Source organism: Catharus ustulatus, chromosome Z (assembly GCF_009819885.2).
Source record: "Catharus ustulatus isolate bCatUst1 chromosome Z, bCatUst1.pri.v2, whole genome shotgun sequence".
Classification (NCBI taxonomy): domain Eukaryota; kingdom Metazoa; phylum Chordata; class Aves; order Passeriformes; family Turdidae; genus Catharus; species Catharus ustulatus.
The window spans coordinates 12587104-12612855 of NC_046262.2; the positions used below are offsets into that span (position 1 = coordinate 12587104).

Consider the following 25752-nt stretch of genomic DNA (forward strand, 5'->3'; position numbering starts at 1 on the left):
TAAGAGTGTAAGAAAATATATTTATTAAATTTCATGGCAATACTATGGCAAAATTGTTAAACACATGCTTACTTTTAGACACCCAAGCAATACAACAGGAGTTACATCAAGCAAGCAAACTAGGTTTAAAATGTATGCAAAGTTGTATCTTAGGTTAGTCTTAAATGTCAACTGCCACACTGAAATATTATATCCCCAACATGATCCCATGCTTCCTTTTTTAAGCATGCATTTGTTTAACCGCTTAGACGATAAATTTTCATATTGATACACTTTGTTGAATCAGTATTTTACTTGGCATGCTACAGCTTCATTAAAGTGCCTTGTGATGATTTTGCTAATATCATGAAAGAAGTAATTTTTCAATAGCAGATTTGGAAGCTGGAAAATTTCAGTATCATTCAGCAACAAAACTATGTTGAATGACTTATTAGATTTAGTGTGTACTATTTTTTCAGCTCAATTTACTGATTTATTCTCAGAACTTCTATAGATGACTATGTTAAACTGGCAAACAATACTTTCATTAGTATTAAACAAAAATCCATTAAAATCTTCATAAAAACAGAACATAAAAAACATCTCTAAGCAAATTATTTTATGCTGTAAAAAATATGGTATAAAAAGAGCTAAAAAAAAATTGAACCTATTCACAGTATATGTTTTAAAGTTACAGCATTATAGTACAATGTTGTGTGTTTTTTCAGGTGACCTGTATGATTCCACCAGTTCTGATTTGTGTGCCATAACAGGCTCAAAGTTCAAATTACTGTTACCTTCAAGTATGATTTCAGACATGAGTTGGTTTAGTTGTCTTCTCTTTTTGTTATCCCCAGCTTTACAAACTTTTGACATGCTATCAAAAGTGAAATGTTGCTCATCCAAAGCCAATCTTGAACCACATTAAGAAAACACTGACAGAGTGATGTTCAAGGATTCTTTCTTTTATTGTATTACTACTAAATAATGTGATCTTTCTATTTTACTTTGCCCTGTTTGAGTTATTTATTTTTTAATTTTTTAAAATCCAAGTAATGAAAATGAGAAAATTTCACTTTTTGCTTTGTTCCTGGGTTAGTTTTACTCATTACCTTTTGCACCACATGAGATCCAGTGAGTTGCAAACATATTGAACCTTATAGTGAAGCTGTGCATACACCTCCACTGAAGCTTGCTTTCAGTCAAAATGCAGATTTGGGACTGTCCTAGAGATTTTGTTAGGTCCATGTTGAAGAACAAGGATTTCATCTGCTTAGTGCACCACAAAGTCACCTGGACAGTGCTGTTGCTATAAGAGGGTGAGACTGGAGAGGGATTAACCCCATTCTCTTATGAAACACCCTGCCACTACACCAGCTCATGGGGATACTTATCCCCTGCCCTCCAAAACCCTAAAGTCCTCTGGAGGTATTTTTTTTCAGTTGTAAAAGCAGAAGGAATTAATAGATCTTTTTGTGGGGGAGTATTGTCACGCACCCTGGGATAACTTATAAAGTTACAGAAAGCCTGCCAGTATCATCTGAGGTTTATTTGTATAACATGCAAAAAGGAAACAAACACTGGCTATCTTAGAAACACTGGGGAAAATCCAGAGTTATATAAATGGGGGAGGGGAAAGAAAACTGGTGGAAGAAACTATTTTCCAGCTCCTAATGAGATATCTAAGACAGTTTTAAACATAAGGGAATTAAAAACGCCAATATTTCTGAATCCTTGTCTAGAATTTGGGGTCTGAGACTGTGTTTCCAGGCTGGCTAAGGATAAGGCAAGGGAAAAAACCAACAAATATTGTGACCTGCCAACAGTATCCTTGAGCATTGGCCACACAGGGCACCACTTAATGCGCAGCACCACAGGTGTTGCAAAGTGTGTTGGGAGAAGCACAAGATGGCAGATGCTTCCTCTGGACAAAACTGTCTCAGAAGGCATATATTCATGTACAGGACTCAAAAAAAATCACTTTGGCAATTGCAAGCTGACTTCCTCTGCCATACGCACCTAGACACATGATGATGGAAGCACTTGGGTGCATAAAGAGTTAGGACTCGGTATTATAAATATTAAATGTCATTTGCACTGAAGTCTTCATCGAAGTCTGGCAGAACAGAAGATGCTATTTACATAGGAAGCTCTTCATAGATTTATGGTACACTGAGCCTTGTTAACAATCTTGTTCTCTAAATGTTACATTTTTCTTATATATTTCAAATTCTTTTACTATATTTCTATCTACTTGTAGGGATACAAGTGTTCTATTTACAAAGCAGTATTTATTTTAAAATAAAGCACAGAATTTATCACTGCCTTTTCAGAATGATGTCTAAACACTTTCTCTCTCCAGTGCACCCAACGGCTTTCATTTTTGCTCCTATGCATGTCCAACTGAGTGTCCTGGAGTACATGACCACAGGAAACACCACAGCACTAAGCTTTACCCAGCTGAACCTATCAGCAACAAAAAAGGTGGCTTGAAAATGCCTCTTCAGAGCAGCCTAAAGCTCGAGGTCAGCAGGAGTGTGCTGCTGCCACGTTCCTAGCAAAGCAAAGTTCTGGTCCCCCACATAAACCAAAGATGAAGAAACAGGGCACATCTGCCAATTGTGCCATGATGCATAACACAGTGACTGGTTCCCTTTGGAAATGGTTTATCCATGAAAGCAGCAACCAGAGATAATAAAGACAGCAAATGACAGTTATTGGGTTCTAGGTCTGCCTATACAGCCACTGCATAGCAGGGGAAGTAATTCACTGCCTGCCTGTAATACTGTCTTACTATTTTGCTCATATAGAAACCAGTAGTTCTGTGAGGTATATCACATACAGATCTACCATCCCAAAATCTAACACACAAGCCTGAGATCCCAGATTTCGTGCACATCAGAAAAACAAAAATAATGAATGTGTCAAATAGGAGAGTGCACAATGATACATCAAATGTGACTGATGTTCCATACATACAGTGAACAGTACAAAAACCCATTGCAAAACTTAAATTGTCACATATGGCAGGCACGGCTCAAAAACAAAAAGCAGCAGAACTGATGACTTTCTTCAGAAAGCAACTGCTTGGCATTAACACCCTACATCTCTGAACACTGAACCTGGAGGACTGAAGCACTGAGTTAGGCATGACAGTGACTTGGACCCAATCCCTTCTGGTCATATCCCTTCTGGTAGCTGTTGGGTTTTGTTTTTTTGTTTGGTTCTTTTTAATTTTTTTTTAAAAGCTGAACTTTCTACTCTTCTAAAAAATGAAATAAAAAGCCAAAAGAACTAAAAATAATGCCCAATGAAGGATAAGATCTTTCACAAAATGATGATACGGAAATGTAGTTTAAAATTTAGGATTCCTAAGATATTTTTCAGAAAAAAATTTGACCAAAGAAGTTCATCAGGTAACTAGAAGGCACTAGTACAAAGAATCTGATCCCCTCTGAAGCTTACAATTGTTATCAAAGCATTTAGAGGCTATGAAAGAGCACCATGCTTTGGAAGAGTGGTTCAAAGACATTCATAAAGATGCTTCACTGTTTTAACATGGCACTTGGGCTCAGAAAGCAAGTCTGTTCCCTGACTGTCCTTGTCATTCACCCCTACTGCTCCATGCACCTAGGGGTGCCTGATCACAACATCAGCACACCACCTCTCCCTATGCATCTGAATTCACTGCTGAAGATCTGAGACAGGCATTTGAAAGGCAGCACTGGACAGGCTCAAAGGAAACCGCAGAGGTGAAGCAGCTGAACTCTCAAGTGTTGGAATGACAACTGCTTACTGGATTATCAGCAGTAAGCAACAATGATGCTACAGATACTGCACAAGCCTTGTGCCTCTCTCACATCTGCCTCACTCTTCTGTTACTGAAGCCACTGCTGTGAACAGCACCTCTCTGCCCTGCATCCTGAAAGTCAGAACACCAGGTATATAGCCAAGAATTTTTAAAAAAAGGGAATAAAAGAGAGATTAATGATTAGAAAAGAGAGAGTTTATAACATCAACATTGAGGCAGGACATGTATTTGTGGAGCTTTTCTTACCTAATCACTAAGAAATGACGCAATTTAAAATGTTGTTGTCTTTACTGAATAGGAAGAGTAGCACAGTGGGAAACCTGAGTATGTGATGCTTATGTGTGATTCACCATGTGAACACTGAGAATGGTCCTAACTGCTTCCTGTGAGCTCTGTGTTCTATGCAGCTGCCATGATTTCCAAAACAAATTAAATTTTGTCTCCAAACTAAAAATTGGTAGTACTCTCAAACTGCAGTTTGGTTTCGTTTCTTGCAATACACAGCCATATGAAAAGCACAGTTATTCTTCATGGTCAACTCTTCTGCTACAGAAGTGGGTTTTTTTCATTTGGATCACCATACAATACTGATTGCTCCTCTGCACTGAAAAACTGCTCTATAAAAAAACCCCAAACCACTACCCATACACACTGTCCATGACATCATCTGCTTTCAATTAAGAGCAAATAGCAGTACAAGCTAAAATTCACTTAGGAGATGGTCACATTAAGCCAAATCTACACTAGTGAAAAGAAATCCTCTAAGAATTATTATGAAAAACAGTTGTTACTATTAGGATTCAGCCTCCTCCCTGCTATCAGTCACAAAGGGCTTAACTGCTTCCTTTCATGTGTTAGTTAAATGTTCTAAGTAATAGGCTATGACACTTCCCTTGTGCTGATGCCTGGTCACAAAGCGATGTCAGCTCTTTGCACTGCCTGTGTTTTCACACGCAGCCCTGCTAATTCAAAGACTCAACACATTAATCCTATGTGCACATTCTGTTCTTTCAGAGACACCTTGCATTCTGTCAGGCTGCAGACTAATCTGTTTTTCGCTTCTTCACAGTTCACTCTTCCAGGAGGAACACACATAGAAAGTTGTTACCTATCATGCTAACTATTTAGTGCTTTGCCTTTTTATCAGTTTTGAAATACCTTTACACTTTCATTCAATGGAGGTGGTAGAGACATGCCAGCTTCTGAACTGATCACCCATTGCTGTGATTAGGTTTAACCTTATGCTTGGTTTTAATTTTCATGGCCAGATCATGTAGTTGGAGACCAAATGTCTGTCAAGCTAAGTCATCCTCCCGGTCTACTTTCACACCTTTACAATTAGCAGCCTAACCAATTCCTTATCTGTTTTGTTCACAAAACAATTCCCATGTCTTATTTATTAAAAAAAACCCAAAAACCCCAAAACCAAACCCTAAACAAAACACAAAGTATATAAGGAAATGCAGATTAAAAAAAAATTGGTTATGACTTTACGGAGATCCTTTTTGATCAAGCTCTTTTAACATCTGCTGCCTTCCCACAGTTTTACATCAAGAAACAGGTAAATTTCTTGAAAGTTTCTCCTGTGAGCTAGTGAAATTCATGTATGCCACAGCCTGAAATTTACACAGTGAAACGTTACAGTTACAGTTGTCTAGAGATGCACATGAGAAAAGCATTTTAAAAGATGATTGTTCTAAATACTCCTTTAAGCACACAAATGTACATCATTTAAGTTTTCTTTGCATCACATATCTGGTAAAGGAGAGGTAGAATTAGCGGCACTAAAACCTCCCTGGGTTTCTCCCTGCCACTAGAGAAATCCTACCTTGTACTCCCAGGTAGGATTTGTACAGAAGGTCCTGTTGAGTAGACACCAAAGATCAGCCAGGCAGCAGGTAATACAAAGCTAATATAATAAAGACCATCCAAAGAGCAGTATCTTCTCAAGGAACTAGTCCCACTACCTCTAATTTCATGTGCCAAACCACTTCAGCAGCTAAGGTGAGTAGACAGAGATTTCCCCATGGCTTACATTACTGCATAGTGCAAAGACTGCTGAATACTGAGGGTGAATGGACTACTGTACCACTTCAAAGCAGGAGATCTGGAGCAGAAGCTATGAAATACAAAATGTATTAGTGCAAGACATTAGGAAAGATTAACCCTTTAACCAAAAGATAGAAAAAATATAGAGCATTCTAAGATTTTTTTTAAAAATGAAGTTTTACACTTTATGCAGTTCTTGTTGAGGTTTCAATCAGTGTTACACTTCTTTTCCCCAAGTTTGTACCCCTGAGTCAAACATTTAATAAACATTGTACAGTAGGTACAGAAATTAGTGTCTAGTTCAAAAGCAACAGATTTGAATGGCCATTGCTTTGTAAGTCTTAAACAGTGACAATAACCTTCCATACAGGAGTAGAAAAAAACCAGCACTCTTGTTTGTTCTTTGTTTATAACTAGGTAAAAGATCTCAGCAGTTTCCCACCATATTTTTTCCATGCCCTAGGCTGAGATTTGCTATAAATTAAACCTTCAGTAAGGAAATCTGTTGGCCCTGCATCATTTGAGTCTGCACGGTTGAGAACAACTACAACAAAGCAAAGCAATCTTTCCAAGTCAAAAATTGCATGAGACCATGTTAATCTTGGAGCACTATGTAAAGGTAGGCAGAGTTCTTTGACTATAATTAGCAGGGGTGGTAAATTCAAAACCCCTTACATCCAATATATTTTACTAAAGTAATAACTAAATTGCTATAATTTTGGCCTCTCAGCCTCTATTACAATGGAATATTAACACTTCGACTAACTTAAACATGGTAACATTCAGCTCACTAGAACTTCTGCTGACTGTCTCCAAGAATAATTCATGCCTTTTGCACTTTTCTTCTTCCTTTTTTTACAACATCAGGAATAAAAGCTTATTCAGAAGGCAGGTTCACATGCAGTGAGGACTCACTGTTAATCATTTGGTTTGTTCTGAAAAAAGTGTGTGAAGGACCACGCAGTGTTAATGGGTTTAGGAGAGTCTTCATCATCTTTTGGGGGAAGCAGAAACTGTCGGGAATTAATTGAACATGGGCTCCCAAAAGATGCGTTTTCATTGTTGCTTTCAACAGATCCAGGAGAGTCTGGAGTGCCCATGTTCCAGGCATTTGTGTTTGCTTGAGGTCTGTAACCTGCAGTTTTATCCAATTCTTCCTCCACAGGTGAATGACCCTCTATTTTCAGAGCACTGATAGACAGCTGCATTTGTGGCTTATAGCCTGCTGTAGTCACTAAGTCTATTTCTGGTTCCTCCTCTGGTTTAATTTGAGGCTGATACATTGACTGGATGTCAATGTAAACCACCTGAGATGACCCCCCAGGCTCATCTGTAGGGGGGTTTGAGATCTCCTCTTCAATGATAGGGGGGCAGTAGGACACAACAACATGGTTCTCCATTTCTGATTCGGAGCCATCTTCAGGCACAGTGGTCTCTGCTGCTGGGGACATCATCTCCGTGTCTTCAATTTTTGGAGCTGTAGACTGTGTTTCCACCACTTCAACACTGTTAGGGGTGCATGGATTCATTTCCAGTGTTTTAAGTGTCTTATTACCCTGAAATGAGAAAAAGGAGAAGGGGGAGACACTAAGCTAAAAGATACAGAAAACCGGAAAGCAACGACTTGCCCAAATTACAGCACTTTGGTGGCTGGTGGATGGTTTTCATCCCAGGGCCACTAATGCAACACAGCAAAAAAGCCCCAAAAACCAGCGTTTATAATTTTCTGGCTCACATTCCTGTTAATGTTTGAAGTATTTTATGCAAATTAAATAGACTTGAGATCTTGTAGTAGGTGTACAAGAACTCTCCCCAAATCTCGTCTTCGTACAACCCATTTCAGAAGACTGTTTAAATATTATGCCTGTCATCCATCTACCAGGAGGATGTGATACAGCAGATCTCCTTACCTTCTGCTTCTTCTAACACTTTGACAAAGATAGGTGTGTTACTCCCATATTGTTATCAGGTACTAACACTTCTCATTAGCTGGAAGAAGACAAATACAGCACCCCTTTCCTAGTTCAAACACTGCAAGTAAATACATTAATAACTACAAAGCTCTAGATGGCACCTGACAGAAGTTACTCAGTAAATTGGCTTGTTTCCCCCGCCACAGAGTTTTTTCCTACAATTGGAACAGATGAGTCAAAGTTTGCAAAAGAATTCTCCAACTGTTTTATTTTTCAGAGGCTTAAAATACTACATTTAAAATAAGGGTTACCTCACAGATGTTCCTCTGAAACTGCAGTGCCTTACTGTTCTCAGGATTCGGGATTTCTGGATAAAATGTTTCTTTAATCCTTTAAAGAGGAAAGAATAAACTATTATAAAGGTAGCAAGGCCTGAAACAGATTGTGAATACACAAAAGGAGTCAGGATGCTTTATTTTAATTCAGAACACTGAAGACATCTGGTGCAAAGATTTAGTGTGCTGAACTTTCACTGAGTATAATGGAAAAAACAGCAATCCTTTTTTTTTCAAGTTGGGAATTTAATATGCCACATTTACTAAAAGTTGAAGATGGTATGTCCGTCTTTGTTTGTAGAGGGCACACAAATTACAGTATGTCACCAGCTTATTTCCATTTGGGAACTATTTATAAATGGTGCTCACTGGAAGACAGGTCCTGTAAAAGCTTTTTGCATTCTTCCCTTCGACCTCTCTCCAATTGTTTCTCCCTCACCTTCCACAGTGTTTTGCTACCCACCCACCTTTAAACAAAGCCCACTAACATCTTTGGGTATTTAGAGAAAACAAGGAGTAACTAAAATCATGGAAAACCCTAGCACTGAGACAAACACTTCCAGGAAAAGATAAGACCCCGAGGCAGGCAGTTACCATTCCCTCTTTCGGTAGCAGAAGATGCTGGCCAACACTCCAAGCAGCACCACCACTGCCACAGGGATGAGAATTGCAATGATTAATCCTACAGCTGGGGGATAAGAAAAGAAAAGACAGTAAACAGATATCCAATGTTACCAGCAAGTTTTATGCCTTTTCTAAAATTCCTCCCAATTAAAGACTATTCCATTAAACTCAGCTAGTGCAGTGGTCTGCAAACAGTGACCTACACAATCACCCTTCCCCTTTGCTGGAAGGGCAAAAGTCCATCCACAGACAGATTCAGTGACAACTACAGGAATCAGCAGATATTTCTCTCTGGTTATTTATTACAAAAGGCTTCATATGCACCACAAGACTCATTGCTACTGTGATTCTGTTCTCACTAAGCACTTGCATTGCACTTTCATGCCACCTGAGCTGGCCAAGTTTCTGGTAAGGGCTCTTCTAGGCCAACAACTAAGCGCATAAACAGCATTGTCTTTTATATGTTTTACAATGCTTACAATCCATGGGGTTTAGCTCCAATACTAGCTCCAATACATCCCCACCGCCTTCTTCCATTGATATTAAATGCCTCAAGCTTGATTTCTCATGTATTTTAGTTGTATCTAGTATTTAGTCTTTCACAGGAAATAAATACTTGTTTCCTCTCATTCTCCAAAACCAATCTCTTTTCTTTCCTTTTTTTTTTTTTTTATAATTATCTTTCTGGTTTTGCTTCTGTTGAGGGATCAATAAAACTGAATTCAAAGCAGAAAAAGCATCTGTTTACAACTTGGAAACTGATAAATATTTCCACAATGTCTTTCTTCTCACCATGTATTAGCAGATATCTTTCATGGGAAACCTGACAAAAACAATTGGCTGGCTGAGAAAACTAAGCTCAGACTCCATTATATTTAGTGGTAGAAGTTACTTTTTATGCCTATGCTACCATGAACTACAAAGTAGCTGTAATAGGAAAGGATCTTTCCCTCACTCTGAGCCATTCCAATTTCTGTATTCATAAATAACCAACTAAATAAAGGGAAGAATTAGACTGTAGGCCCAAACCACCTACAGGACCAGAAAAAAACCCAAAAACCAACAAAATAAGCTCAGCTGGATATACATTGTACAGCCCCTATGCTAAAGGCAGGGATATATCTGAACAGGGAAAATCAACTTACAGTCCTCCTTTGTCACCACATAGAGGCTGTTTGGAGGGCTCAACCCACCAGCAGTGTAGGCTTGTAGTTCCAGCTGGTAACTCGTTTTGCCTTGAAGATCAAGTATTTTCATAGACTTCTTTGTTAAGTCAGTAATATTGTTAACTTTAAGCTCTGGATTCCCTGTTTGTTTGGAAGCAGTAAGAAAAGCATAACTTTGCAAGAAATTACTCAAAAAGACAACCTCAGCTTTAGCAAAAGTTTGTTGAAGTGAGCAGATGAAACCAGAAGAACAATCCATGTAACGGAAAACTGAAATAAAGAACCTAGCAAAGCTGCTTGCTTACACAGCTCTAAACAGCACAGGAGTGTGGTGCTGCTGCTGCAGATTGACTTAATTTCCTTACCCTCCTGCTTGTCCTCTTATGAATGTGAGTCAAGCTTCAGTCCTGACAGGACAGGCACTGGAAGAATATACCCTATTAAATATAGCCATGTAACCTCCCCACCTCATCTACCCAGGGTATCTGAGCACAGGTCAGCATGACACATTGCCACTTAGTCATTGCCTTACTTTAAGCCCCAGTGACACAGGGCTTTCCAACTTTTGCTTTATGTTAAAAAACAATTAGGCTAATCACACAAGGAACTGATTATTTTAAATGTCATTGTCACATACCAGGGGCCAATTATAACAGTGAGTAATGCAACTGAATTATTATAAAATCATCTTTTGTATTGAAGTGAAATTAAATTTTAAAAAAGAAAAAAAGATGTATGTAAGCAAGGAAGTTGCAATCTACACAGTTAACATACCTGATTCTGAAAGTCTAGGCTTTAAAGCATCTTTTTCACCTTTGCAAAGGAAAGAAGATATCCTTTTAAAAAACCCTCGGCATTCTTCAATAGGAATGTCTTCCCATTTTACCAATATAGAATCTGAAGAAGTTTCTTCAACAATAAAATTTGGTGCAGTTTTTGGAGCTGTAGGGAGAATTATGAAGCAAAAAAACCAGTAAGAGATTACCTTATCATAAAATGCTGAAACCATGTAAATATTTCATCAGTTTTATTTTGGAGCTGGCATTTTCCAATCTTTTCTGCATGACTTCTCACTGTAAAGTACATGTGAAAGATTTAGCAGGAGGTGCTACAAAAATACAGTTATGTTTGACTAATTGTTAATAATTACTGTAGTATTAGCTACTGAGAGGTGCTAGAAGAAAAAATAATCTTTGGTCAGCCTTCTTACAGACCCATACATGTAAATATCATTCTTCCTGCAACAAACTCCAAAAGACTGTATAAACATTCACAGGATATGTATTAGCTTTTACAGGCTTTAACTCTGTGACTTTATAGCTTCTTAAACCCACATTCCTACCATCTCACCTTAAAAGAACGACTCTGAGCAGTTTACGCAAGTCCTTAATCCAATACCTGAAGCCTACTGAAAGTGTTACAACAGATAATGCATACGGTCCTGCATAACATCAGGACTTAGTCTGATATTTGGCTTTGATCCAGCAGGGCTGAACTCATGATTAAGAATGCATCCATTTTTCTCTTGATGGTTATCTGTCCAAAGGCAAATCTGAAGTCTGAGAACGAGTCTAGGCTCTTGTGCATTTCTCAGTTCCTAAGTTTCTTCTGCACATTCAATGCATTTTTAGTCTCTCAAGGTCTTTATAACTTTATAGCTTCTGTCTGATTTGTTCATAGCACACATGGAAAACTCTTCTGGGAAACCTTTCAGAATTTTTTCAGAGATACAAATGGCTGAAAATTGAGTTTCTTGTAAAATTGCCTTAACCTCACCTTCAACCTTAGCAATGAAATAAACAACATCATTCCCAAGGACTCAGATTATGTCAGCAGCTCAGTTTACTAGACAAACTATTTTAGCAGAAAACACATTAAACTTCAAAGTGAAATAGGTTCTGTAGTTACAATACTGCTGTGGTGTTAAAGAGTAAAGTCATGTCCAGACACCTGGGAAAAGAAAGCATTCAGACACTAACGCATCTTCAGGCCAGCAAAGCTCAGCACTGAGTCAAAACACCAGTGACCCAGACAGGGTTGGTGTGGGACAAAATATAAGTGCAATTCTCAAAGTAGTTTGTGCTCTAGGATCTAGAGCTCTAGATCTAAAAAGTGATTTAAAACAGAATTGTTATGGATACTTTTTACATTTGTTGAGCTGTACCAAATATGCCTGCAAGTTTACTTGGCCTTGATAAATCAAAGAAGTTGCCCCCTCTTGTGTAGAAGGGACTACGGTCATGTGGTTCAAATTATGGCTGTGAATTGCTGTGACACTCTGTGCCACCACACAAGCTGGAGAACACAGGGTTATGCATATGCTTGGAACTGGAAGTGGATGGAGAAACGTGTCACAGTTTTACACAGAGAACAGAATAGAACAGAAATTAGGAGTACTGCATGGGGATTCTGGTCTCAGTCTTCTTCTACCAATATTGAGCTAAAAATAGACACAAACTTAGTTGACTTCGCAGAGATCCTGAATGATAAAAGTGCACTTACGCAGCTCTTTCATATACCCAGTTACGTTTTTCAACAACTGATATCCCATGGATTTGCAGCCATACAGAGAAAAGTTGTATCTCACACCAGGTTTGAACAGAGCTGCAAGAAAAAATTGCTGTAAGAATATTTCACTTGAGAAGAATGATAGTTTTAGACTTCACATGATGCAGCCATATAAATACGTATTAAAAAATTACAAAGTATAATTTCTACAAAAGTTATGCCACCAGATGTGGTTTAGAAGCAGTAACCAAATCTGGCTCCCAGAGAAAGCTTAGTATTAAACAAAGAGGATTCAAAACAAGCTACTCAAATTGCATAAATTGCCCTTTCCATTGGGAAACACAAACTGAAGTTACCAGAAATAATCCCCTTCCTTTCCTCCCACAGCAGCCTCCTGTAGGTCCTGCCTCCTCAGAAACACAAATTCATTTTGAAATAACCAGGCTTACTCCAGCAGCAGTACAAAAAACTGCAGAAAACTCTCAAAAGTGACAGTGAAGCAACTTAGCAATGAACTTCAGTCCTGAACTGACTTTAGAAAATACAGTCATCAAACTTGTGCTTCCCAGTTCATTGGTGGAAGCACAGATATTTGATGCTATAATGTGTAAATAATTTACCCCTTTCTGGGATTTTCTTAAGTCAGGGCTGTAGACTGCTTTCTAGACCTTTTCTAAACAAGATATCACTGTGAAACTACACAGAAGTCAACTGGTTTTTGCAAGAGTTCGGGTCCAGCCAGAGAGATTCTCCTAGCAGGACAAAGTGCAGAGCTGGATTTGCCAGCTTGAGCCCAGCCCAACAGCTGGATAACTCACATAGGGGCCACATGCTGCAAGAACCATCCCAATGAAGAGCTCAGGAGTAAAGCAGTGCATCACTGGACAGACACAGTATTGTCTGCTTAAAAAAAAGAGCAATCTCTAGCTAGCAGAAATGGAAACAACCTGGATAAGTGTTGTAATTACAGACAGAAAAACATATTGCCCCCACCCTCCCAGGTCTCACTCCCCCTCAGCTTTCCTATGTACACAGTTCCAAGTTGTTTTCTTCAATGGAGACTTTAATACTAAATTCTTCTACAAGGTAAATATATATCCTTACAGACAGCAGAGACAAAAATCCCACATCTTTAATGGGTTCTCTCTTTCCTCTTCTGCTGCTACTGGTCCCACCACAGCTGAATTTCATTTCCCTGATCTGCCCACCAGCATCTAGAGACCTGGAATGTGCCCTTTTCCAGGAAATTTCAATAGTTGACAGCACGCCAACACATGGAGGTCACACTTAAAAAAATCTGCCTCATGTAAAAACAACGGATTAGTCTTCTCCCATCCTGAGCAGCACTGTTTATGCTTAGAATCCAAATAAAACCCCAAACTCTAGATTAACCATTATGCATTAGGCTGAGTTAGGAAATTGTGGGGTACAGCTAGAAGAGGTAATTTCAAAACAGTTAATAAACACAGGATCATAAAAGTTAAGTCAAGACTGATATTTGGATTTGGCAAGACTGTGTAAGAAATTAAAATATACATAGTACCAAGAAGAATTTCATTTATTTACACAAGTACACAGCATTCAAACAATCTGCAACGTATAGCTTCTTGTGCTTTTATTCCACTTGCTGCTCAGGAGCTCAACTAGAAAGACTCACAAGATATTATTTATGACTTACCAGATTTTATCACTACACTTGTTGTATTTGAAGGAAATTTCTGCCAGTCCACACTACAGGGTTCAGACCCAGATGAATGGCACCATTTTACTATGTAGCCACATGTCATGTTGGGGTAAGAATCCCAAGAAATATTAATTCCATTCCCCACTGCCACGGCCTGATCTGTTGTGACATTGTCTGCAACAAAGATGACACAAAAATCCATCAAAGAGTGGACACTTATCTATAGCCCAAGATGAAAGCAAGCCTTCCAGCCACAGCACAATGGCTTTATAAACAGCAGTCATTTCTAAGAACGAGAGCCACGAGTGAACTGTAAAATTCGAAGCAGTGCACTCAGCCGAGCTTCCTGGAGTGCTCAGAATCAGACATAGCCTGCAGCAAATCCCTCAGCCAGCCTTAAGTATGATGACGAGAAATGCAGCAGCTCAGGACTGGCTTAAAAGCACTTTTTCAAGGTAAGGATTACAGCAGATGTCAGGTTCAAATATGAATTGACACCAATCTGGCAGGAGCCTCCAGCTATAAATTCCTGCTGTCATTTCATCAAATGGTTTGCTTTGTGCTTCTTTCAAAGTGTCTTGCTGTCACTCGCCCAAGCATAGACAACCATTTTTCATGAAGAATCAACAGTAATTATCATGTCCCTGGTGAACTTTATGGAGGCTTCAGTCTACCAAGGGTAAATTATACAAGAAAGGAAAAAAACAATTAAAAAAAAAAGCTTTGCCTTTAATCTATTTTTCTTGTTTCTGATTATCAAAGGTTTAGCTGCCCTTGAAACTATGAGATCTGGGAACAACTTCCGATTCCTGCAGCTGCCCTCCATGGCTGTCCATCAGATGGGACCCTGCAGAGCTAAGGGATGGTTTCCAAAGGCCATCAACAGAAAATGGTGACCCCATGACAGATCTGCAAAAACAATCTCAGGGTTTCAGTTTTCCTTTTTCAGTGTTCTCTTTTATGCTCCCCATTGAGTCTATTATTTCATTTTATTAAAGCCATTAACTATGGAAGGCTGAAGGGCAAGGACAGTTTTTAAAAATTAGTGCTATGAAAACTTTATTCTCACAGATGCACTGTGAAATGTCAAGGGACTGTCTATTTCTAAATAATCTTAACATACAGTTAAGTGTACAATTCTTTTGTAGCTTGTTCATGGCAAGAAAAAGACACATGAATAAAAAAAGCAAATCAACTCTGCTAGGGCTTTGATATTTTCCCCAGAAAAAATACTATGCATCCAGTGAAACTATATTTCTATGATGCTGGAAAACATAATTTTTCTAATTAGCAGAATTTAATTTTTCTATTTACAGAAAAGAGTTTTTTACTGACAGTAATCACACACTGTCTAAAAAACACCTAAATACACCACACTCCTCCTATTTTCTGAGCTACATGACTAGAAATTTACCATGGGCAGTACTGCTCATTCTGCTGTATTTATAGCTGCAACCTAGACTAGAAGAACAAATAACTGCTAGTACTAGAGTACTACTGTGGTAGGGGAGGCTGGATCAGCCAGATTACATGCCCCAACTCACAGAGCACTTTTCAGAGACAGTGACAAATTAATTATGGCAGTGCATCCTTTGTTTGTGTTTTCGGTTTTCAGAAAACCTCAGCAGATCTTCAACTTCAGACCCTCTGCTCTCTTATGGACATTAAAAGCACTTACAGACTACACACAGGAAGCAGCCAGAAAGGATGTCTGGGCAAAAATGTCATCCAGTTCTTTGAATGAGTCACCTTTTATGACTCCAGTCAGTGACTCAATTTCTATACCAACTTGGGAGCAAATCTTTAACGAGTACAAGTTGGGTAACACCAAAGGGAACCTCAGACATCTAAGAGAAAGCTAAAAATGAATACCAAGCTCTAGCTGCCATCAGCTATCCCACACCACAAACCTATTACAGAGACTTCTTTGACTCCCAGAGCCTCACTCTTCCTCTACTGAAGGAGAGCTATAGAAGCATTTCAAATCAACTGTCCCATAAAATTACTTTTCCCTCAAAAGAGCAGACTAAGAATATACTACCAGCTATTAGCATTGGTGCTGCACTCACTTCTGGGCTCCTCAGGACAAGAGAAACATGGAGCTCCTGATATGGGTCCAGTGGAGAGCAGCAAAGATGCTTAAGCAACTGGAGCATCTCCCTCACGCGGAAAGGCTGACAGAGTGAGCCTGTTCGGCCTTAAGCAAGAGGAGACCTTATCAATGCCTGTAAGCGCCTGCAGGGAGTGGTCAGAGCATGGATCAAACTCTGCTCGGTGGTGCTGAGCAATAGGACAGGAACACATGTACAGGAAGTTCCACCTGAAATGAGGAATAACTTTTCTGTGCAGTGACTGAGCACTGGGACAGATTGCCCAGAGAAGCAAGTGGAGTCTTCCTAACCAGAGATACCAAGCACCATCTAGATTCTTTGTTTTGGAGAAGCACAAGAAACATTGTATTTCACATGGTTTTCCTTAACACAGAAACAAACTTGTTTTTTCAATTCACTGTGAATCTCAGCCACAACACATTTCTTCCTTTGAGAGATGGCCATGTATTATCAGAACCTGAGTTAACTGAACTAACTGTGACACCTGTTCTCCAACATGGGCAAGCAGAAGCAGACCCATGAATGCTCCTGGCAAACAAGCAGATATGGATACAAATCTGCCCTCCAGATCAGCCAGATCTGGAGCTAATGGTTTGGGCTTTGGGAAATTATACTGTCTGGTGTGCAGGATGCATGGATTCTCAATAACTGCTTTGCAATATTATCTACTCTCCAAGGTTAGGACCAGAAAATCATTACCTTGCTCAGCTACTTCCCTTCACAAAGCTTTCAGCAATGGTAGCAGTGTTTTAATTGGGAAATAAAGCCCTACCTCCTTTTCAAACACTGGCTCCCTATCACAAGGATGCCAACACTTTACCAACCAGTCCAATTAATATTCTCCTGCAGAGCTCACTGGTATTGAACTGACAATTCTTACCTTAAAAAGCCACATAACACCTCCAAAATGTCTGAATCTCTTTAGCATGTAACACTTCTCAGTGTCTCAACAAGAACACACAAATATACTGAGCTCCCTAAATATCAGGGATCCAGACCAATGTTTTTGAAGACTCATTCTTGTTCCTGAAAAGTGCAAATAGTTGTAAAGACTGCACATTAAATTGTTAATTTATATAAAGAGCACAATTAATTGGTGAGACACTACTCTAAAAGCAAAGCAGCATTTTTTCCCCCCTCCAGTAGATTTGTGTGGGAAAATAAACACAAAAAAAGCATTATTTTTTCAATTAATGAACTCTCCCAGGTATTCTCCAAGTTTTGAAGGTGTCCAACTCTCAGCTGGGAGCACTCACCACTTGGAAGTTCCACACTTGTTATCCTTGAAGGGGGAGATGAGCCCGCATTGTTTCTGGCTACAACGCTAATCACACAATCACTCTTTCCAAGTTTTATCTCAGTACTGTTTGAGGGTTCCAAGACTACTTTATGCTCCAGTAGCATATCTAGCAGGTAGCAGGACACTTCATGAGACACTATTATTCCATTGCTTTCAGAAGGGGATAAGGGCTATGAACAGACAAAAAGCACATTAAAATCAAAATGCAATATATAGAAGACATAGAATAATATGAATTTATTGTTCCTGATCTAGTCTGATGACTTTACAAGACTATAAGGCAAAAAACTAACTCAAGTGTGACTTTGAGAATTAACATGAAAGTTCCTAAGTTTTTAATTTTCAACTGAGATGTATAAAACATTTAATTCTTCATGCGAAATGCTTCTTAAAGCAGTGTTTAAATTATAAAATTTTAATAACATTCTTATTTGGGGAAAAATATTTGTCTCAATGGATGGTTCTATAAAACATTAAGAAAAGTAGCCTGGTTTATTGACTATAAATTTAACTGATTTATAAATGTGCAAGTAAATAGTTTTTAGTACAGTTATATTACATATTCTTTTATGTCTCCAATCTACCTTCCAGAAGACTATCACGTTTTCACCAGAAGGACTTCTTTCTCTCCAGATGTCTGGTCCTCTTGCAGGAGCTAAATAAAAAAACAAGAGTGGTGGTTTTCTTCCCCAGTTGCACAGTAGCCAATATACCATCTACTGAAAATTAGGGTTTTTTAGATGACTAATTTTAAGTTCAACATTTCATCATCAAGAGTTAGACGAACTTACGGGCTTCTGATGTTGTCTGCTCCACTCCCCTGCTCCAGTCACTCCACCTCCAGAAGTGGTCAGCATCCGAGCAACGCACCCTGAACTGGTACTTGGTGTGAGGGTGCAATTCATTGACCTGAGCTGTGTAAGTTGAAGACTTCCGACCAGGCGTGGAGACATTCTGCTGTTGGAAATTTACAGAAATTGACATGATACATGTGTTTTTTTTCTCCTAGACTACACTAGGAGATTGTTAGACAATACCTAAAACATTGGCAGTTTTTGCCCCCCAAAAACACTCACAATGTCAAAGCTGCAATCAGTGAAGAAAACAGTGGGGAAAAAAATGTCCCATGCAGGTCACCCTGAAAAAAACTTCAGAGATCCACCAAAACAAATTTCTATATAGACAGAAATTGAAGCATACGGTAGGCAGCACCTTTGAGATGCAAAGTGTGAAAAGGAGAGGTAACACAGATGATTCCTCATGAGGGTGAGCTCTGCACACAGTAGCAGGTGGGTGTTTTCCATCCATCCCATTCAGTCCCCCTCTCTCCCATATGCAGTAAACCTGCTCACAAGGGGCAGGGCAGGATTCTAGTGTTCAGAACCCACACTTCCACTGAGCACATCAGACTGTGGGGACAAAAGCCTTGCTCCTATGAGACACACAGAAACATACTAAAGACCATATGTGTGAGTAGGATGCTTATCATGCAGTCTGCTGCCTTCGTTTTTCCTTCAAAAATATAGTATCCAGGTGATCTCAATTCACAGCTCTTATAACAGGACTAGTGTCTCCTATTATACTGTGAGAGTCTAGAGAGCATTTCAGTTTCACAATTAATTAAAGAAATCCTAAGCCTGGGAATATTTCTTTACTGAATCTAATTATAACACATGTGCATCACAGCTGCCAAAAACTGGACTCCGAGTGACTTTAAGATGCAGCTAACTGTGCATTTCTAAAGCCAAATGACAACTTGAAAAATACTAGAAAAGCCAAATGACAACTTGAAAAATACTAGAAAAGCCAATAATCTCTCATAGGGACAGAAACGCTTTTGAAAACATCCTCAAAATGCCATGTAAAACCCCATAACAATTTCACAGATACTTTTGTGACAGGGAACTCCTAGAGTTTTTTTATAAAGCAACCAGCAATCATATAACAAAGCTGTAAAAGCTTCTTCCAAGCTGTTTGCTGCATACAAAATACCTGTGGGTGAGGGCTCTGATAGAGGTAAAGGGAATCAAACTGGTGTGGAAGTATAAGTCCTGACCCTCTCCCACTATCCCAGATAATTGATGCAGTGGCAGGGTTCCCAAACTAATCCATGTCCCAGGTTTTGAGCTGCATATTCCAAAAATATCTGCGTTCCTTTTGTAGTACCTAATCTCTGGTATTACTTAACACGTTATTACAAAGAAAATAAAAAAGCTTAAGGCTTCTGCTCTCATTAAGTGCTTTGAAAGTATTTTAAAAATACTCTTTCAGAGCATGCACCCTATTATTTTGGAGGCATGTACATAATGATTATCTTCAGTTCTAGCTGCATCATTTCTGTGGCTTGATTTATGTTATTCAAGGCTGTGCTCAACAGCTGTGCCCAGCTGGCAACTAAATGCAGAGGGTAACAGAATACTGCTAAAAATCAAACAGGCATTGCAAAATGAAGCCTCTGAGGTTAACGTGCTCAAACAAAAAATTCAGGCTCTGGACACCACAACCTACCTGAGAGTTCACTATGTGCCTGCTTGAAATGGTCAGAGATATGTATGCACAAAGAAACTGCAGGTAAATCTCAGACCAGCTGAAAATGTACTTCTCATTAGGCTTTCCCACATTAAACCAGGCAATGTAGAAGAGGATATATTCACATCACCTACACTCAGTATCTGATGCTGGCATCTAAATTATACTCCTAAGCTCCTCTGACAGTCAGCAGAGTAAATATGCAGCTCCAGTCCATGACGCAAAGCACCAGGCAGCACCTGGAAGCCTGACTGGCTGAAGATCTGAACCCCACCCAGAAATACCACCTTCTGTTGTGCTGCAGAGTTTGCCTGCTGATACATCCCATGGGATGTTACTGATGTTTCCCTATTCTGCCTCTACATCACTGACATGAGCACATGTAGCAGCTGCCTATTATGGCCACATGCATGTCAACTACTGACAGCAAACAAATGAACTGTTCTCTGAGGTAAAAAATAAGGGAGAAATTAAGCTGCACACTTCAAGATCTGAAACAGCCAGTGTAGAAGTCTGCAGGGCAGCAATGCATCCTGGAACAAGTGTGTGTTAATACAGCTTGCACCAGGAAGGACAAAGCACTAGGACTGTTACCTAAAAGATCAGCATAAAGCATTATGCCTTTCAAGTATCGAATAACAGGGTGCATAATTTGACTTTTCTCTAGTGTTCAAACAAACAATACCCCAACCAACCAAAAACAGGCAATACAGAGATAAGCAGGAACCTTTCTCATTTTAGTAAATTAATTTCTATTCATTACTACATTAACAATTTATAATATCATCAGAATAAAGATCTTAGTGAGAAAAGAATTTGAAACATGATTAGTTCAAATAAGCATTTGTTAAAAAAAACATTGTCTTTTAAAACCAACACTTACCAGTTTTCTCTCAGAGTGACTACTGCTAATTTCAAGTTGACACAGAAGCCTGATCTCAGCAAAGCTGCCATTTATAAACCAACGCAGTTGGATGCTTGTAGAGTTGTTCTCAGTAACAGTTAACTTTTCTGGGGTTTTTGGATGAACTTAAAAAAGAAAGAAAAAACGTTCAGTTGTAAGAAAATACTCACTTACTTTAGCTCAGAAAAATCTTATTTTAGAAGATTAGAGAGAGACAGAAGGATAAGTGTTTCAATCAGCAACTGGGAAAACTGATGCTGGGAAAGCACCTGAAAGCAGTCGCATTGCAGACCCTCTTATCAGCCATCAAGCATGGAAACAGATTTACCAAGACTGAGTGTACTGCACACTTGATAAGGAGTTGAGACACAGAAAAACATTTTTCCTCTTACTGATTTATTCAAAAAAGTGAAACACCAGCTATTTCCACTGACCACAAGTGACGGATGAAATTTATTCAACTTTGCTCAACTTCTGTAAACTTTTTAGTGAGGACTTAAAATCTGCAGACCTGGACAAAGGAGGATTCCTAAATGACCCTACCCCAAAACTCCCTTCACAGAATTTTTCAATAATATTCAGCACCAACATGCACAGTTATCAGAAAATAAAAAATCTACTGTTGGATTTGGTCCAGATACCGTAAGGAACTATGTACTGTGCTTGTAGACAGTGCAGGAAAGAAAGAAAAGGAAACAAACAGTGTGTGAAACAGCCCAGTTTATAATTAACAGAATCAAGTTATGTTTTTCTCAGCTCTGTCAATTTACTCTGACAATTCTCAGGCTAGTTAAACTGGGACCTACCTGGACAAAAAAAAAGCACTATCCTCATATTTAATTCAGTTTTTTTGACAACAGTGGAATACTGTAACCTCCTCAGCCATTAATGTGGAGGAGAAAAGGGTGGCAAAGACAGTGCTAGAGAGGTGGTTATCTTCCTTTCTTTTTTAAACTGAAGGTCTAACAAGAGAAATTACTTCTTTCTCCAAACCCTGACAGCAGATGATCATGGCTACTACCAAAGGCATGCAATAGTCCTGATACAACCTTCTGTCTTCTCATGGTATTTTTTTTTTTAATGCTCCAAATCCTGCTGCTGTAAACTGTGTAATATTTTGACCTACAAGCAAACACTGAAATACAGGGTCATTTACATACAGGTTCATAAAGTTACACCTAAATTTTAATTGTTGATGTGTAATAGCATATGAAGCAAAACATAAACTTGCCCAGAGAAGCTGTGGATGCCTCATCCTGGGAAATGCTCAAGCCGAGGCTGGATAGGCCTGAGCAACCTGATCCAGTGCATGGCATCCCTGTTCATGGCAGGAGATGGGGCATGGGGAGTGCGTGCGCTGTGCTGGAACTAAATGATCCTTAAGATCTCTTCCAACCCCAGCCACTCTGGGATTCCATGATAAACAGCAGCTGGCTAATTATTAGATCACATATTTATCACACAGTAGTCTGTCCAACATGGCAGCACTGCTGCTGAGAACTATCTCCCTGTACAGTTCATCATTGCCTCATGACATACCATAAGTCTTTATCAAGTTCCAGTTATTGAATATGGCAATAATCTGGTGACAATTAAGGAAAATAATGGAAAGTATATAATGTCAGAGCTCTTCAAACCCAAAACTAACAAACAGCATGTAGGAAACATCTTTTTCACTTTGTAAGTCATAAGTCTTACCTCTCTGAGTTATATCAACCAAAAGAGATGACTTTGCTTGCCCAATAGGATTGGAGACACCTAATATGAAATCATAGGTCTTTTGAGCAGGCAGTACTGGAAAGTCACAGACATGGTCTTTGTTCAATCCACTGACTTCGCATGAAACATTTCTACCAGATGTTCTACAAAATAAAGGGGGGAGGGAAAAGCTTAATTTTTGAGCAAGTTAATTCCTAGCAACAGCCAGAAGTCTAGACTGAAAACATGGTACAGAACGATGGGTTCAGTTCACATGGTTTACAGAACGATTTGATTGCAGAGGCATATCTAACACCACAACACAGGTTAAAGTGGCATTAGTCATGACTTGCCCTGTTCTCACGTGAAACTCTCCTCTTCCACTAGCATAACATTTCCATTCTCACTTCTCAAAAGCATGGAAAACAAGTACGTCCTGTAAAACCACCTCACAAAGCACAGCTAAGATTCTGATTTAAAGTATCTTTGTTCAGATCAGCATACATTTGCATTTAAAGTATTTTCTTAATTGCTTTCTGAACTAGTGAGATGCTACACATCGTCTTTCTATAAGTCCTGCCAAATATGAACTAAGGTTTTTTACCTGGAATACATCTACTAGTCCCAGTTGTCTTTTAATCAAAAGCAGGAGAGGCATTCTGATAACAGACAAAAACAGTGGGGCAACTTTAGGGATAAAATCTAAATTGCGTATCTGTATGTATGTACCTACATCTGCTTTAGTTACAATCGGTGTAAGCCTATCATTCAGTTGCACAAGTTTAACTAACTTCTTCTTTCAGGCATTTCAACGATGTTCTAGCTGAGCTCTGAGCTCTGTCCACACCATGCTCTATTTCAACAGTTCAGTGTAGGCTGACAGTAAGAGAGTATTTATCCCGAAATGCATCACATTAATTTCACAGACTTGGGCTAAGCAAAACAAGATTGGACAATGTTCTTACTTGTAAGATGAATATAGGCAGTCAGCGACTGAAGCCCCTTTCCTGTGAATACCTGCCCTGTTTTGTCCACCTCTTTGCACCCTATCCAGTGCCTTTTATAGCACTGGCACTTTAGATGACATCTGTGACTGTAACTCAAACCTCATTGCCTCCAGCGTGCTTCTAAGCCACCATGAGACTCCATTTCTCATCATTTTGTATGACTCAGGCCTCTCCTGGCTTCTTTCCCTGACTGCTCCTTTAGAATGACACAAGAGCCTCCTCTCAACATGGGAACTTTGTTAACTCCTCACTAACTTCTAATCACAACCACCAAGGAAGTGATTGCACTTTGCAAGTGCTATTCCAATATTTCTTCTTTTTTAAGGCTTTACATGATCTGGCCTTGAAGACAATGTAGTAGGACACTAGTTAACTGCTTCCTGTGGGTGTTATTTGTCCTTTTCAATGTTTTATGAGTAACATTTACTCTGCTTGCTTTAATTCTTAATGGCAGGAGAACAGATGGAGGCTAACTGCTATTTTCCCTAGTGTTATTTGGGAAATGCCCCACGATCTGTCTTTGTTTCTCAGTGAACTTCTGTCATACTGGTTAGCAGAAGCTCTGTAAATGCCTGAAATTATCTGACCCACGTTTCATATATAAAAAAATTAAAAATTAGAGATTGACTCCTACTATCCTCATGTATTTTCATACTGGCCTTGTCTAAATGTTGGTAGCAGCCTGATACTACTCCAAGGTCTTTATTTAATTGTGGGTTCATAATGGTAAAAACCTTTGAGAAAAGTCACTCTTAATTCCCATTGGAATTTTGCAGGGCTAGACAAGGGTTTTCCAAATTTAGTTTAGGTACAGCTTCCTGATACTCCTGGAAAGCATTTTAGGCTTTAAGCAATCATATTTAAATAGGTATGGTGCAGTAAGTCCCAGGCAGCAATGGAGGTACTCCAGGTGTATCCTTTTACTCCTTTTAGTGCTGATTAATTTTACCTTTCAAATAAACTGTATTTTGTTCTTCGCTCTCCATATAGTCCACTTGGCCTGCCTGGTTTCCAGGTGCATTTTATTATCAGAAAGTTGGGTGTTTCACAGCTGAGGTTTTGGGGAGTATCAGGAGCATCTGTAGCATGAAAGGAAACCAAAACAGTTAGCTGATGTTTTGCCATCCTGTGACATTTGAGTCACTGGCTTCCTGAAAGCATCGCTCTTTTGTTTTTCTGGATCCTGAAAGCATCACTCTTTTGTTTTGCTGGGTCAAGATTGCGTGCTTCAAAAATACATGGCAATAGCTACACCCCCAACCACAGAAGAAATATGGTTTTTTTAAAAATTACAGTAAAATAGATGGATAATTATCAGCCCCCATCTGACTAACACTTGACTCTAGAGTTCTAAGTGGGTGGGTAATCTGGCAAATCACATGCAAACATGTTCACAAGCTCCAGGCTCTGACCTGGAAGTGTTTCACTGAAAACTCTGCCAAGAGTTTTCTGAAATTTTGAGCATCAGTTCAGCCACTGAGCAATGCAGGAATGCTGGCCGGCTGTGCGTCACATTTTCTAACATGCCAGCCTCACTACTGGCCTAAATTCCCAAACAAGTCGTGTCAAGGAAATGGTCTCTTTAGCATGAATTCCACACTGAATTTGAAAATTAAAGCAAGCCTTGAATGGCTCATCCTCTTCACCACGGCTTTGGAAGTGTCCATCTTTTCTTCTAAATCCTGTTCTTTGATCTCATACTAGAGTAGTGTTGAGTGCCATGCCTGGAAAAGATGGGCAGTGCTCCCAACAGAGAGGGTAACCATGCCAACGGGAAACTAAGCAGAAGCACTTATTTCAGGTCTTGTACACTTGAGGTATATGAAAGTGGAAAGGTGTATGCCAAAGCTAGAGCAACAATATCCACACAGAGATAAACCCACTTCTCTCTGTCTAAGGGGAACTAACACGAAAGCAACAGTAGCAGGCTTAGTTCAGATTACGAGCAGTGAGCCAGAAAAGAAAACCTGTTTTGGTAGATCTAGGCTTAACCAAAGTGTTGTGTATACTTATTTACTTCCTCCACCTTTTTCCTTCCCCCACCAGCATAAATGACCTTAACAAGATCTCTACCCACTAGGTAGGTACAACAAGAAGAAACACTGATAAGCCTTAGTATCCCATCTGTTAAAAC

The 25752-nt window shown here is 39.2% G+C and overlaps 1 protein-coding gene across 3 annotated transcripts in view; it reads right to left on the reverse strand.

Moving 5' to 3' along the window:
* Window positions 1-25752, reverse strand: part of LIFR (LIF receptor subunit alpha) — a 53786-nt gene continuing 28034 nt past the window's right edge. For 2 of the 3 annotated variants that reach the window (XM_033085410.1, XM_033085409.2), the window contains exons 8-20: window positions 24568-24697; window positions 22612-22775; window positions 20893-21038; window positions 18272-18437; window positions 18065-18135; window positions 17437-17650; window positions 14064-14243; window positions 12380-12481; window positions 10652-10819; window positions 9857-10018; window positions 8682-8775; window positions 8064-8142; window positions 1-7395 (exon numbers count right to left, since the gene is read on the reverse strand). In XM_033085410.1, coding sequence (XP_032941301.1) covers window positions 6757-7395; window positions 8064-8142; window positions 8682-8775; window positions 9857-10018; window positions 10652-10819; window positions 12380-12481; window positions 14064-14243; window positions 17437-17650; window positions 18065-18135; window positions 18272-18437; window positions 20893-21038; window positions 22612-22775; window positions 24568-24697 — 2315 coding nt within the window. In that variant the 3' untranslated portion in view covers window positions 1-6756. The remainder of the gene's footprint in view (window positions 7396-8063; window positions 8143-8681; window positions 8776-9856; window positions 10019-10651; window positions 10820-12379; window positions 12482-14063; window positions 14244-17436; window positions 17651-18064; window positions 18136-18271; window positions 18438-20892; window positions 21039-22611; window positions 22776-24567; window positions 24698-25752) is intronic. The other variant, XM_033085411.2, reaches the window with a different exon arrangement.